The 14,109-nt window shown below is 44.3% G+C and overlaps 1 protein-coding gene across 1 annotated transcript in view; it reads left to right on the top strand.

Moving 5' to 3' along the window:
• col16a1 (collagen, type XVI, alpha 1) overlaps positions 1-14,109 on the top strand; it is a 413,938-nt gene that overhangs the window by 384,366 nt on the left and 15,463 nt on the right. The window contains exons 64-67 of the mRNA XM_078566895.1: positions 3,636-3,680; positions 6,933-7,133; positions 8,938-9,004; positions 9,953-10,123. Of these exons, the coding sequence (XP_078423021.1) occupies positions 3,636-3,680; positions 6,933-7,133; positions 8,938-9,004; positions 9,953-10,123 (484 nt within the window). The remainder of the gene's footprint in view (positions 1-3,635; positions 3,681-6,932; positions 7,134-8,937; positions 9,005-9,952; positions 10,124-14,109) is intronic.

Genomic DNA, 14,109 nt, shown 5'->3' with positions numbered 1-14,109 from the left:
TCCTTTATTGTGGAAGAAACAATGTTGTGTTTTTTTTTGTTCACTCTTTATTGAATGTTCATGTTAGTGTCCGATGTTGTACTCGCCACTCTGTGGGACCTGGCTGAACTTGCAGGCTCAGCCTTCCCTCCTGTTCATGAATTGCAAAGGACATTTTCTGAGATCACCCTCAGCAGGGAGAATTGAAATGCTGTGTGTAAAGTCAAAGCCCTGTAAGGATTCTGTCAGCCAACACTCTGAGATGGACACACACTTGGACAGTACTGACACAGCCCTTTAGGTCCCTCATTTTCTTACCTTGACTGATTGTCCTTTCCACAAACCCATCCCACACCAGGGCACCAGGCCCCTCCCACTTCTCTCCTCCAAGCCCCAACCCCACTGCAAAAACTCCCTCGCCACTGACTCACCCTTGCTGGGTCTGAGCCTCCATGCAAGCTGCTAGCCTCCTGCTCACGTTCCTTGTGCCATAGAGATAAACAAGGAAAACCACTGACCTCAGACACAACCGCACAGAGCCAACTGGTGCACACTACCTTTAAACAAACATGAACTGGGTGTCACGAGATTCCCTGAACACCGACTTTATCTAGGATGTAATTAAAAAAGCTTTATGCTAATGAGTATTAATAATATGCAAATGTATTACAAGTATAGAACCACAAAGGTAATAATCTCCATATTACTACCTGAGCCACGTGCAAATTGGGGTAGGGTAAATAAGATTAGAGAAGTAAATGCGAGGCTCAAAGATTGGTGTGGGAGAAATGGGTTCTGAGTCATGGAACACTGGCACCGATACTGGGGAAGGAGAGAGCTGTTCTGTTGGGACGGGCTTTATTTGAACCATGCTGGGACCAGTGCCCTGGTGAATCGTAGGGTTGTAGATAGGACTTTAAACTAATTAGTGGGGGGAGGATTCAAATGAAGGGAAGTTTAAAAAATCAAAAAGAAATGAGAGAGCAGAGGTGCAGGGTAGTGAAGAGGTGAACGATAATCAAAGTGTGACAGGAAGGGGCGGGAAACATAAGCAGAAGAGTGCAGCAGAAATCAGAACCAGAATGAGTAATAATGGTAAAAAGTCAAAGCTTAAGGCTCTTTTTCTGAATGCACGCAGCATTTGTAACAAGATAGATGAGTTAATGGCACAAATATAAATAAATGAATATGACTTGATAGCTATTACAGAGATGTGGTTGCAGGGTAGCCAAGACTGGGAACTCGATATTTAAGGGTATTCGATGTTCTGAAAAAATAGACAAAAAGAAAAAGGAGGTGGGGTAGCTTTGTTAGTAAAGGAAGATAACAGTGCGGTGGTGAGTAGTGATATAGGTGCAAAAGATCGTGATGTAGAATTAGTTTGGGTGGAAATAAGGAATAGCAAGAAGAAGAAGTCATGGATGGGAGTCATCTATAGGCCCCCAAAGAGTTGCCTCACTGTAGGACAAAGTATAAATCAGGAAATAATAGAGGCATGTAAGAAGGGTGCTACAATTGTCATGAGTGATTTTAATCTGCATATTGACTGAATAAATCAGGTTGGCAGGGCTAACATGGAAGACAAATTTGTAGAGTGCGTCGGGAATTGTTTCTTAGAGCAATACGTTGCAGAACCTACACGGGAACGGGTTATTTTAGATCTAATAATGTTTAATGAGGTGGGATTAATAAGAGATATCGTAGTTAAGGATCCTCTAGGGGGTAGCGATCACAACATGGTAGAATTTCAAATTCAATTTGTATTTCCCATTGTCCCAATCTGCATTCGGATGATTGAAGTTGCCCATCACTACTGTAAAGCTCTTGCATCTTCCTACAATTTGCTGACAAATTTGCTGCTTTACTTCCTTCTCACTAATATGGCCTATAATATAGACCCAAGAGCTTAATAGCTCACCCGTTGTTCTTTAATTCTAACTAGATTCTGTTTTTGACTCCTCGGCTACATTCTCTCCAGTGCTGTAAGACCCACTTCCTAGTCTAAAGGTTCTTGTCTGTCCTCTGGATAACATCAGCACAAAACAACTTGGATGAGGATTCACAAAAGGTGATACACCTTTCTCAAACTACTAAGCAGTAGTACATATTCATGATAATACCAGTTGCTTAGCATCCCTGTGAGTTGGTGGTCAAAATGCTGATGAATTCTCTGTGCGTGACCTCTGAGTGACTGATCAAATCACACTAACCCCTGCAGTCGAGATGGCTCTGTGGACTCTTTCTTTATACCTTCTTTGCTATGGCCCTGTGCCATAAAAGGTAATGCCTGCTGTTAGCCCATTTAATTGGTTTCCAATTACATCAGTGCCTTTTCCCTTGTTCTTAGGTCATCGGCCTTCACAAGGTCATTCTTGAAGGAATAGAACCAGTCTCACTCTGCTTTGTTACCTCTCGCACTGTTATCAATCCCCAGGCTGGTAGTGATAGACACCTTTGCTACCTCTAACGGCACAAAAGGATTTATCTTTCTCACAGTTTGAGACCAGTTCTCCTGCATAATTTAATTCATTTTGCAGACCTTGCTAATTTCTGGCAAGGCTTTGACTTGACTAAATTGCCATCAAGCCACAATGCAATTCAGTACAGTTATTCAGATATTCTTCAGATCTGGGTTCTCCTTTTGCTCGATGTTCTATGTTACCACCATGAAACAGACTGCACACACAGGGCTACACCACAACCAGTCTACATTGATCAATATAAAAAAATAGAGTTACATAGTTAATAAGTGATTGAACATGGACAAAGTTAATATTACATTCAGTTACAGTGCTGTAGGGTTTCTTTGATCAATACTGCCATTACACTTCTTTTTCCATTCCCTATCTGTTCCTCAATACCTGAGAGCTTGGAACATCAAGTGGTCAATCCTCCCCTTGCTTGAGCCAGATCTCTTTGTGCTGCTATATTATAATCCTCTGCAAATTTGCACCTGCAGCTCACCAACTATATTTACCACACCCTCTGCATTTTACACACATTTCAAACCCTTGAATTCCCCCCCCCCCCCCCCACAAACCCTGCCTGATCCCTCCTATTTCTGAACGGCGTTTCATTCTAGTGTTATTTTTCTCTCCCAGTCAGTCCCCTGTGCATCTTGTTTCCCCTCCTTTGTGTTCGATCCTGGTGTCCATCCTCCTCCCAAGTCAGTTTCAACCCTCCCCCAGTGTGTTGAAAACCAACATCCATTTTGAATGCTGAGACTCATTAATAGCTCACACTGTGATATCGGAACAACACACGAGCAAAGACAAAGCTCTCACATTCTCACTCCTTCAGCCTCCAGACCTTCATTACAATTCATTTTACCAGATTGCAGCTTATTATTGGTTAGCAATGGTGGTGGGGAGGCGGGGCAGGAGGCGAGTGGTGGGGAGGCTGGGTGGGGGGATGGGGGGCGAGGTTGTGGGGGAGGGCGTGAGCCCTTATTTCAGTGGTCGTGATTAGCAAAGACATTGTTCTGTTTATTGCCAGAATAGTCAAGCTGGGAGTCACTTCACTACATTACAGAACCTAACTGAAATCCAAAGCAAAAGATGTTGGTCGATTTTGCAATCGTGGGGCTTTATCAGTCACAGGTCCTTCTGGTGTGTTCATGCTTCAAGCTGTAATGTATGTTATTCTTGTTCTATTAGGGTTCACCCGGTGCACCTGGAATTGTGGGGCCATCTGGGCCAAAGGTAAGGACTGACACTAAGAGTGGAGCATGTCTCTTGTCTCTCTTCTTTGTAAATGGTTTGGCTTGCTCAGTGGATTACCCCAGGTATTATCTGTACCTCTGTAAAGGGTATTGAACCTCTTTGTAGTTTCTTTCCCCAGTTGTATCTCAACAACAGTCATTCAGTAAAGGATTTATTTTCTGTTTGAGGATAAAGCTCTTTCTGCATGTGGCCCATAGGGAGGATTTTTTTTATCCTTTAATAGGATGCAGGCATGGCTGGCAATGCCAACATTTATTGCCCACCCCTAATTGCCCTTGAGAAGATGGGGTGAGCTATCTTCTTGATCTGTTGCGGTCCATGTGATTCGACCTTGTTTGGTAAAATTGTGTGGCTGCTAGGCTATTTCAGAGGGCAGCTAAGAGTCAATTGCTGTGGGTTTGGAGTCAAAAGGACATTAGTGAAGCAGATGGGTTTTTTATGACAATGATAACTTCGTGGTCACCATTACTGAGACTAGCTTTTCATTCCAGATTTATTAATTGAATTTAAATTTCACCAGCTGCCATGGTGGGATTTGAACCCATGTCCACAGAGCATTAATCTGGGCCTCTAGTTTATTAGTCCAGTGACATTACCATTATGCCACATGTTCCCTCAGGATGTACAATCTAATCCTGCCCTCAAGCGATGCTGCTATCAGTTGCTTGGGTGGATGACTTTCTCCCTGGTTTGCCCTCACTCCCTGTCCATCAATACACAATCGCCACTCGGCAGCTCTCAGAGTGATTATTGGGAGTCCCATGGTGTGGACACAAGCTCTGTTGCCAGCAGCTCCTGTCACCCTGCATTGCTGCTCCACATGGTACCCAGCTTGAGTTTTTATCAGTGTGACCAGCTCTTAATATTACTATCAGATTTATAGTGTATGAAGCACTTGCAGCACTCATCAGAGAACGTTGGGCAAGAAGAGATCATACAGTCTAACAGCGCAGGTGGGATTCAGTAATGCCCACTATTACCACGCTCCAATGCAGATGTGTTGAAGCAAATGATGAATTCTTTTGTCTGATGGTCGAAATGTTCTGGAAGAATTTTGAAACAAAGTCAAAGACAAGACTGAATAAGAAGCCCAAAGTTGAGAAATAAAGGATTGCATTTATATTGTTCCTTATCACAAAAGTTCTCATGATTCATGGACAATAATCAGTTTGAAGCAGAACCATTTTGTGCTCAGCATTGAGAAGAATGTCCAGTTAATCTGATTTTGATGCTATTAATTGAGGGCAGAATATTGATCACTGGGAAAACTCCCTGCTTTTCTTCAAATGAGTATCATGTGATGTTTAACATCTAAAAAGGCACCCCCTCAACATCTCATTTAAAGGTTCCAATATCTGATGATGCAACATTGTGCTGTGGTGTCAGCCTAGATCATGTACAGAATCTGAACTCTCAATCTCCTACTCAGAAGCGAGGGTGTTACCAAGTGACCCAAGCTGTCACTTCACATAGGGACATAGGAACAAGAGAAGACCATTCAGACCCTCGAGCCTGTTCCGCCATTCAACTGGATCAATGCTGACCTTCTACCTCAATGCCATTTTCCCTCACTATCCCCGTATCCCTCGATATTTTTAATATGTAGAAATCTTTCGATCTCTTTCTTGAGTATACTCGATGATTGAGCCTCAACAGCCCTCTGGGGCAGAGAATTCCAAAGATTCACTATCTTCTGAGTGAAGAAATTCCTCCTCATCTCCATCCTAAATAGCCTGTGTCTTATTCTGAGATTGTGTCCCTTGGTTGTAGACCCCCCCCGCACCCCCACCCTGGGAAAACATTCTTCCTGTTGAGCCCTATAAAAATTTTGTATGCTTTGACAAGTGATCCTTAACCTGTCAAGAAACTAGCTCTCTTCCAAACTACTTTCTAAGAGATTAATCTGGCTGGAAATAATTTTTGTGTTCTTTCAGGACCCTAGGGGTTTCTAATAAACAGTTGGCTGTGGCTCAGCCCTCTGCTCTCTGAGTCTGAGGGTTGTGGGTTCATAGTGCCACTCAAACGATATAAGAACATCGTTCAGGCTGACACTTCAAATGCAGTAAGAAAATGCTGCACTGCTGGGAGACGCCTTCTTTCAGATGAGACATCAAATTGAGGTCCATCTATTTTCTCGGGTGAATGTTAAAGGTCCCATAGCACTATTTTGGGAAAAAAAAGAGTTTTTCTAAGCTGCTGTCTAACAATTATTGCTCAATTAGCATCACTAAGAACATATTATCCAGTCACTGTCACTCAAGTTTGTGGGAGCTTGCTGTGTGCAATTTAGCTTTCCCATTTCCTGCATTACAACAGTAACTACTTGTTCTCCTAACTGCAAAAGTACTTATTAACTGTAAAACACTTCAAGATGTCTTGAAAGTTGCTTTGGAAATAAAATCTCCTTTCTTTTTATCTATCATTTCAAAGACCTGCCTGGTTACTTAAGGGTGTTTTATTTTCCAAATAGGCCATCTATTATGTGAAGTTTGATTCCCATAATCCATCAGGGGCCATAGGGAACCTGTTTGGTCAGGGCCACGCTTCCCTTTAACACTCATGGTGTCTTCCATCCTCTCCTGATGGTGATGGCTCCTTGTTCCATCTCTTGTCTCTCCATAGGGTACAGTCACTGATTACAGAGCAGGGCCACAAGGATCACTGATGTTTTAATTTCACTCTCAGTTAGGGATGTTGCTGGCAAGATCGGTATTTATTGTTTATCCTGAGTTGCCCTGTGAAGGTGGGGGGCTTGCTTTTTAATAGTTTCTGAATGGCTTACTATGCCACCTCAGAGGGCAATTAAGCTTCAACCATGTTGGTATAGGTCTGGAGTCACAAAAGACATAAGACAACTGACTTCTGTGGTCTTATTTCCTCATATATTGTGTGCATCAAACTGTACATGTTGGGTGGGTTATTAACTAACCAGACACAGCTTTGAAATGATACAGACTCCACGGAATGTTTGTGAACCAGTTCAGTTTCTATGACAATCCCACAGCTTCATGGTTACTTTTATTGATGCGAGTTTTTTGTTTCCAGCCTTTATTAAACTGAATTCAGATGGGATTTGAGCTCATGTTCTCTAGATTAATATAAGCAATACCATACATTCGCAAAATCAGCCTGTCATATTGTGCCCCATTTCTTCCTGGGAATGTGGGGTTGGAATCCCATCCCAGATGGGGAATTAATTTCTAACGCTTACTCCATACTTTTTCTCCCAAGGGTGAGCCAGGAACACCGGGTGAAAAGGGCGCCCAGGGAGCAAGAGGACCACCTGGGATATATGGAGGGTACTCGGGCAAGAGTAGTGGCATGGGACTCCCTGGCCCTCCAGGCTCTCCTGGAGAAAGAGGATTGCCCGGCCCCTCAGGATCTGCAGGTTCTCCTGGAATTCCAGGAACACCCGGAACACCAGGAACAGCGGTAAGGTGTTATACTTCAGCTTGTGCCTCAGTGCCATTCAGTTGTGTATTTTATGTAGAAAGTACAATGATCCTTTCGCAAGATGTGAGCTTTCTCCTGGCTCTTTGGTAAGAACTGAACCATATCATGGGTCTAGCTCACTCCACTGTGGACCAATTTTCCCCATGCCCTTCCTGTTACATTCATTGGAAACTCTGAAGGCCTCAAAATATCCCAAGAATCCGTACTTTACATTGGGATGGAGTCCATGGCTGAGCGACTCCAGTGATGAAGTGGATGGGTCAGAGGGAGAAGTCCACAGGAGCGGCCTTTCAGAGTTGTACCCAACAAAGATAGGAGAATAGGAATGGGGAGGCCATTCAGCCCCTTGAACCTGCTCCATCAATCAATTAGAGCATCGCTCATCTGTATCTCAACTTCATTAACCTGCTTTGGTTCCATAACCCTTAATGCCCTTTAGGTAACAAAAAGCAAAAGACCATTTCAGTTGACTGCTAGCATACACTGCATTTTGGGGAGTGAGTTCCCAATTGCCACAATGCAGATTCCAGAAACAGTAGCAGGAGCTGATTCCCCATCTAGAGAAAGAGAATGTGGGTTCTCCTCTACTTATTCCACGTCCATAAGTCTGTGACTGTACATGTATCATCATAGAACTGCACCTACCATTGTTGGCCCAGCTTTTCCAAATGGTCCCCCCAACCACCATGCTCCCCACCACCCTTACCACCCAACACTTATTGGGGAATGAGTGCTTACCAGATGCAATGCTATTTGGGGTCCTGTGACATCCATAGGCTTCACTGTGAGCTCGGCAGCTGTCAGGAAGCAATAGGGGCCATCAGCTCAGAAACCAGGAGGAGCAGGTTTCCTCCTCAGTCTCAGGAGGACAGTTGTGGTCCCCCCGCCCCAGCCTTTCCACTTCCTATCCAAGAGACAGCCCCAAAACCTTCTCCCAACATGTAGGTCGATGAGCAGCCAGAGGGCCACGTAAAATTCCTCTCCCTGCAGCCATTCCATTATCTTGTTGCCTGGAGTGAGTGGAACTCAACTGGCAGCATGCAAATGAGGCCCAGCAGTCAAAACACACTGGGCCTGAAATTTGGGCCAACGAATACATTCTTCATTCTCCCCAATATGACTCTTCAGAGCTTTGAGGAAGAGTCATACGGACTCGAAATGTTAACTCTGTTTCTCTCTCCACAGATGCTGCCAGACCTGCTGATTTTTACAGCATTTTCTGTTTTTATATCATCCATGTAGATCTCTTTTGCACCTTCTCCAGTGTCGCAATGTACGTTTTTATTATATGGAGACCAGAACTATGAACCTATCCTAGCAACAGAAACTCATTCATCTCAAACACAAAGCTGGCCAGATTCAAGAGCTTAACCAAGAGAAGTTAATAAATCCTAACGATAGGGATCACAGGGCATATTTATTATTTTGCTTTTTCTCAAATAGAGTTCTGTAAGTCGGTGACGGGAGTCAATTAAATCTGTCATTCTAAGATATTTCAATTTAATTATTTTGTTAAGCCCACACCATACTAATATATAAATCACCTTAAAGCACTGCATCATGCTGGGTTCATGCGCCCAACAGGAACAAAGTGGCACCAGAGGGTAAGTGTCCTCTGTTCGAAGCTGCAAACTTGTTCTTTCTAAACGTGCTTATGATTCTTTTACACAAAGGGAACCTTCCTTTGTGCAGTTTCCAGAATTCCTGCTTTAACTGGGATTCTCCACTCAATCAAGTGACACTTCCTGAAACTGATGCAGACATCTTTGATTCCTTCCCGCAGGCTGAAGCTGTTAATTTTGATGAGATCAAGAGGTTAATAAGACAGGAAGTTACAAAAATCTTTGATGGTGAGTGAACCTTTTTATTCACAATCCTTCACCTCCTTCAGCTCACACAAGAGACAATTAGAATTCTACAAATTCGACAAGGAAATTAACCATCTAAACAAATCTCAAATCGATTAGCCAGGGCTGGAGTAAAACAAACCCGTTCCTCCTAATTCCTGAGTTTCTGATCTCGGTCTGACCACTCTGAGGAGCTGCTCAGTGGAAGCCAGGTACTTTTCCCCACCCCCTCACTTGGTGTAGGCGGAGAGGATAACAATTGCTGAGCGATGCTCACACACTTCCTATCAACTGTCAGATGGCTGCCACTGATAACAGCTGGCATCTGGGTACCAGTCATTCACTCATTCTGAGTCATAACAAGAGCGTAACCCATAAATAACCTCATGGTAGTACTGATAGAGCTGGTACCCTATCGCAGGAAAAATGTTACTTCATGCCATCCTTCTCTCCAATATAGGAGTAGCCCATTTCTCCGATATGGGGACAGCCTCTGTCCCATGTGGGGGCAGCCCCTCTCTCCAATATGGGGGAAGTCCCTCTTTCCACATGCCAAGAATGCCGCATGCCGGGAGTGCCACTAAACTATCTTAAAGGGGTTGATCTGACATTACAGTATGAAATTCAACTTGGGTCGAATGCACCTTAGAGCCTATGGTCTTGGTGCAGTGTAACTGGGGTCACAGTATTAACCCCAATGTCTCCTTTCTGCTTCACATTGCAATTATTCCCAATGCCCTCTGCTGTTCTTTGAGCAGAGGGGGTGTTCTGTCCAGGTCTTTGGGCTAATCTCCCCTCGAATTGCAGAGAACACCCAGACAGTCACCATTCTCCAGTCGTAGTTTGTGAAGGTGTTCCCATCATTGGCTGGCCTTGACTGGAAGTTCAAACAGTACAGTGATCAGGAGAACTGACTGCAGCTCGTTCAATGGCCTACGTTCTGTTTTCTAGAAAGAATGGCATACTACCTAGCCAGAATACGTATTCCAGATTCAACAAGCCCAGGAAGGCCAGGACCCCCTGGTAAAATTGGAGCCACTGGACATCCTGGACAACCAGGTCAGCCTGGATTGCCAGGACAAAGTGGAAGAGATGGACGACCTGGATTACCTGGGCCAAAAGGTATAATTTATTTTAAACATGCACTAAGGGGCTGCATTCGTGTTAAATTCCGTGCAGAACATATAGATGCTCAGTCCTTGTGAGTGGCCTCACATCCAGTCTCTTCACAACAGGGCCAACTGTGAGCTAACCTGTCTCCATGCTGGGCTCCAAAGCAAGGTCTCTGATGACAGATTTTAAAATGGCAGCTGCTCAGCAGATCAGACAGCAAGTAAAGAGGGACAAGCAGAGTTAATCTCGCAGCTCAATGACCTCTCATTAGAACTGAAAGAAGCTAAAGTCTCTTTCTGCTCCTTTTTATTTTAATTTCAAATGAAACTGATATCTCTAGCCTCAAAGAGAAACTCACTTAAAGCTAAAGTTAACATAATAAACAATTTGCTCACAGTAGTTGCGGGATCACATTATGCGGAATCAGGGGTAGCGCTGCTGGGACACATTTCCCAGGGAGGATCGATAAATAAAGTTACTGTTCATCAAAGGATTGAGAATAGGCTGAACATCACACAGCATTCCATCTGTCATGCTAAAGCAGCCCTTAAATAAATATCCACTATCTCCAAATTATGTGATTTGGTACCTGTGTTGCTAAAAGAAAAATGAAATAAGAATGCCATCTCCCTGCTGGGTGACAGGTTCTGGTGGAAATGTGTTAGAAACGGTGACAACTGTCTCCCAATAGCTTTGGTGCACCAGCTCCTCACAATTTGTGCTGTATTGGCTCTAGCACTCACAGGCTAAAAGGAACATAGACTGATATAGCAGCTTACTCATCCCCAGGAAATCCCAAAGTTCTTCATAGCCAGTTAATTAATTTCAGTGTATAATTGCAATATTAATGGACAAGAATGCAGCTGATTGTGAGCAGCAAAATCTCTCAAACAGTGGAGAAATTTAGTGTCCCTGCCCTGGGAATGTTTGATGGGACAGTGCAGGGCAGGCTTTCCAGCCTTTTTGCTTGGGGGGGCCACATTTGCATATTTTTCTCACTCGAGGGGCCGATGTGCCAAACTTCATCTTTCAGAAATTAGCTAAATTTCAACAAAAAGGCTAAGGTTTTAAGGAAAGAAACCATTGCTAAGCAAAAGTACAGCAATGTCATAGCAGTAAATTAAGTGAAAAAAGAGTAATTAATAAAAATGACCAGCGTGTGAAAGTGTCAGAGTGTGGGTCTCTGGGGCAGGTGATGGTGTAGTGGTATTGTCACTGGACTGGTAATCCAGAGACCCAGGGTAAAGTTCTGGGGGACCAGGGATCGAATTCCATCACTGCAGATGGTGGAATTAAAAGTCTAATGATGACCATAAAAACCATTGCCAATGGTCCAAAAAACCCAGCTGGTTCACTAATGTCCTTGTTTGGCCTACATGTGATTCCAGACCCACTCTTAAGCACCCTCTGAAATGGCCTAGCAAGCCACTCAGTTGTATCAAACCGCTAAGGAATGAAACTGGATGAACCACCCAGCATCGACCCAGGCAGCAGAAACAACAACGGCAGCCTCAGCCCTGTCAATCCTGCAAAGTCCTCCTTAAGAACATCTGGGGGCCTTTGCCAAAATTGGGGGAGCTGTCTCGCAGACCCTTCAAGCTACAGCCTGACATAGCCATACTCGTGGAATTATATCTTACTGATAATGTCCCAGACACCACCATCACCATCCATGGGTATGTCCTGTCCCACTGGCAGGACAGGCCCAGCAGAGGTGGGAGCACAGTGGTATACAGTCGGGAGGGAGTTTCCCTGGGAGTCTTCAACTTCGGCTCTGGATGCCATGATGTCTCATGGCATCAGGTTAAACATGGGCAAGGAAACCTCCTGCTGATTACCATCTACCATGCCCCCCCCCCTCAACCCAACCACCCCTCCATGTTGAACACCACTTGGAGAAAGCACTGAGGGTGGCAAGGGTGCAGAATGTACTCTGGGTGGGACTTCAATGTCTATCACCAAGAGTGGCTCAGTAGCACCACTACTGACCAAGCTGGCTGAGTCCTAAAGGACATAGCTGCTAGTCTGGGTCTGCCGCAGGTGGTGAGGGAACCAACAAGAGGGAAAAATATATTTGATCTCACCCGACCAATCTACGTGTCGCAGATGCACCTGTATCATTAGGAATGACCACTGCACAGTCCTTGTGGAGATGAAGTCCCATTTTCATATTGAGGATACCCTCCATCATGTTGTGTGGCACTACCACTGTGCTAAATGAATAGATTTCAAACAGATCTAGCAACTCAAGACTGAGCATTCATGAGATGCTGTGGGCCATCAGCAGCAGCAGAATTGTACTCAACCACAATCTGTAACCTCATGGTCCAGCATATCCCCCACTCTACCATTACCACTAAACCAGGAGATCAACCCTGGTTCAATGAAGAGTGCGGGAGTTCATGCCAGGAGCAGCACCAGGCAAACTTAAAAATGAGGTGTCAACCTGGTGAAGCTACAACACAGGACTACATGTCTGCCAAACAGCATAAGCAGCAAGTGATAGACAGAACTAAGCGATCCCACAACCAACGGATCAGATCTAAGCTCTGCAGTCCTTCCACATCCAGTCGTAAATGGTTCACAGAATCTTAACAGCACAGAAGGAGGCCATTCAGCCCATCATGTGTGCACTGGCTCTCCAAATGAGCATTATGACCTAGTGCCATTGCCCTGCCTTTTCCCCGTACACTTGCACATTGGTTCTATTCAAATATTCATCTAATGTCCTCTTGAATGCCTCGATTGAACCTGCCCCCACCACACTTCCAGGCAGTGCATTCCAAACCCGAACCACTCGTTGTGTGAACAAGTTTTTCTCACATTACACTTTCTTCTTTTGCAAATCGCTTTAAATCTGTGCTCTCTCGTTCTTGATCCTTTTACGAGTGGGAACCATTTCTCCCTATCTACTCTGTCCAGCCCCCTCGTGATTTTGAACATCTCTATCAAATCTCTTAGCCTTCTCCTCTCCAAGGAGAACAGTCCCAGCTTCCCTAATCTATCCTCATAGCTGAAGTTTCTCATCCCTGGAACCATTCTTGTAAATCTCTTCTGCACTCTCTCCAATGTGTTCACATCCATCCTATGGTGTGATGCCCAGAACTGTACACAATACTCCAGCTAAGCTCTAATGAGTGTCATATATAAATTCAGCATAACCTCCCTGCTTTTGTACTCTATGCCCCTATTAATAAAGCCCAGGATACTATATGCTTTATTAATTGCTCTCTCCACCTGTCCTGCCACCTTCAATGATCTATGCACATATACACCCAAGTCTTTCTGCTCCTGCACCCCCTTCAAAATTTCACCCCTTATTTTAAATTGTCTGTCCATGTTCTTCCTACCAAAATGCATCACCTCACACTTCTCCACATTGAACTTCATCTGCCACCAATCTGCCCACTCCAGCAACTTGTCTATGTCCTTTTGAAGTTCTACACTGTCCTCCTCACAGCTTCGTACCATATGCAAACTTTGAAATTGTCCCCTGCACACCAAGATCTAGATCATTAACACGTATCAGGAAAAGCAAGGGTCCCAATACCGACCCCTGGGAAACTCCACTACAAACCTTCCTCCAACCCAAAAAATATATTAATCATTACTCTCTGCTTCCTATTTTTCAGCCAATTTTGTATCCTCATTGCTACTGCCCCTTTTATTCCATGAGCTATAACTTTTCTTAAGTCTGTGGCACTGTATCAAATGCCTTTTGAAAGCCCATGTACACCACATCAACAGCATTACCCACATCGACCTTTTAGAACCATAGAATACTACAGCACAGAAAACAGGCCATTCGGCCCTTCTAGTCTGTGTCGAAATATTATTCCGCTAGTCCCATTGACCTGCACCTAGTCCATAACCCTCCAGACCTCTCCCATCCATGTATCTATCCAATTTATTCTTAAGAGTGAGCCCGCATTTACCACGTCAGACGGTAGCTCGTTCCACACTCTCACCAGTCTCTGAGTGAAGAAGTTCCCCCT

This window comes from Cetorhinus maximus, chromosome 21, assembly GCF_964194155.1.
Source record: "Cetorhinus maximus chromosome 21, sCetMax3.hap1.1, whole genome shotgun sequence".
Classification (NCBI taxonomy): domain Eukaryota; kingdom Metazoa; phylum Chordata; class Chondrichthyes; order Lamniformes; family Cetorhinidae; genus Cetorhinus; species Cetorhinus maximus.
This window is presented reverse-complemented; position numbering and strand designations above follow the sequence as displayed.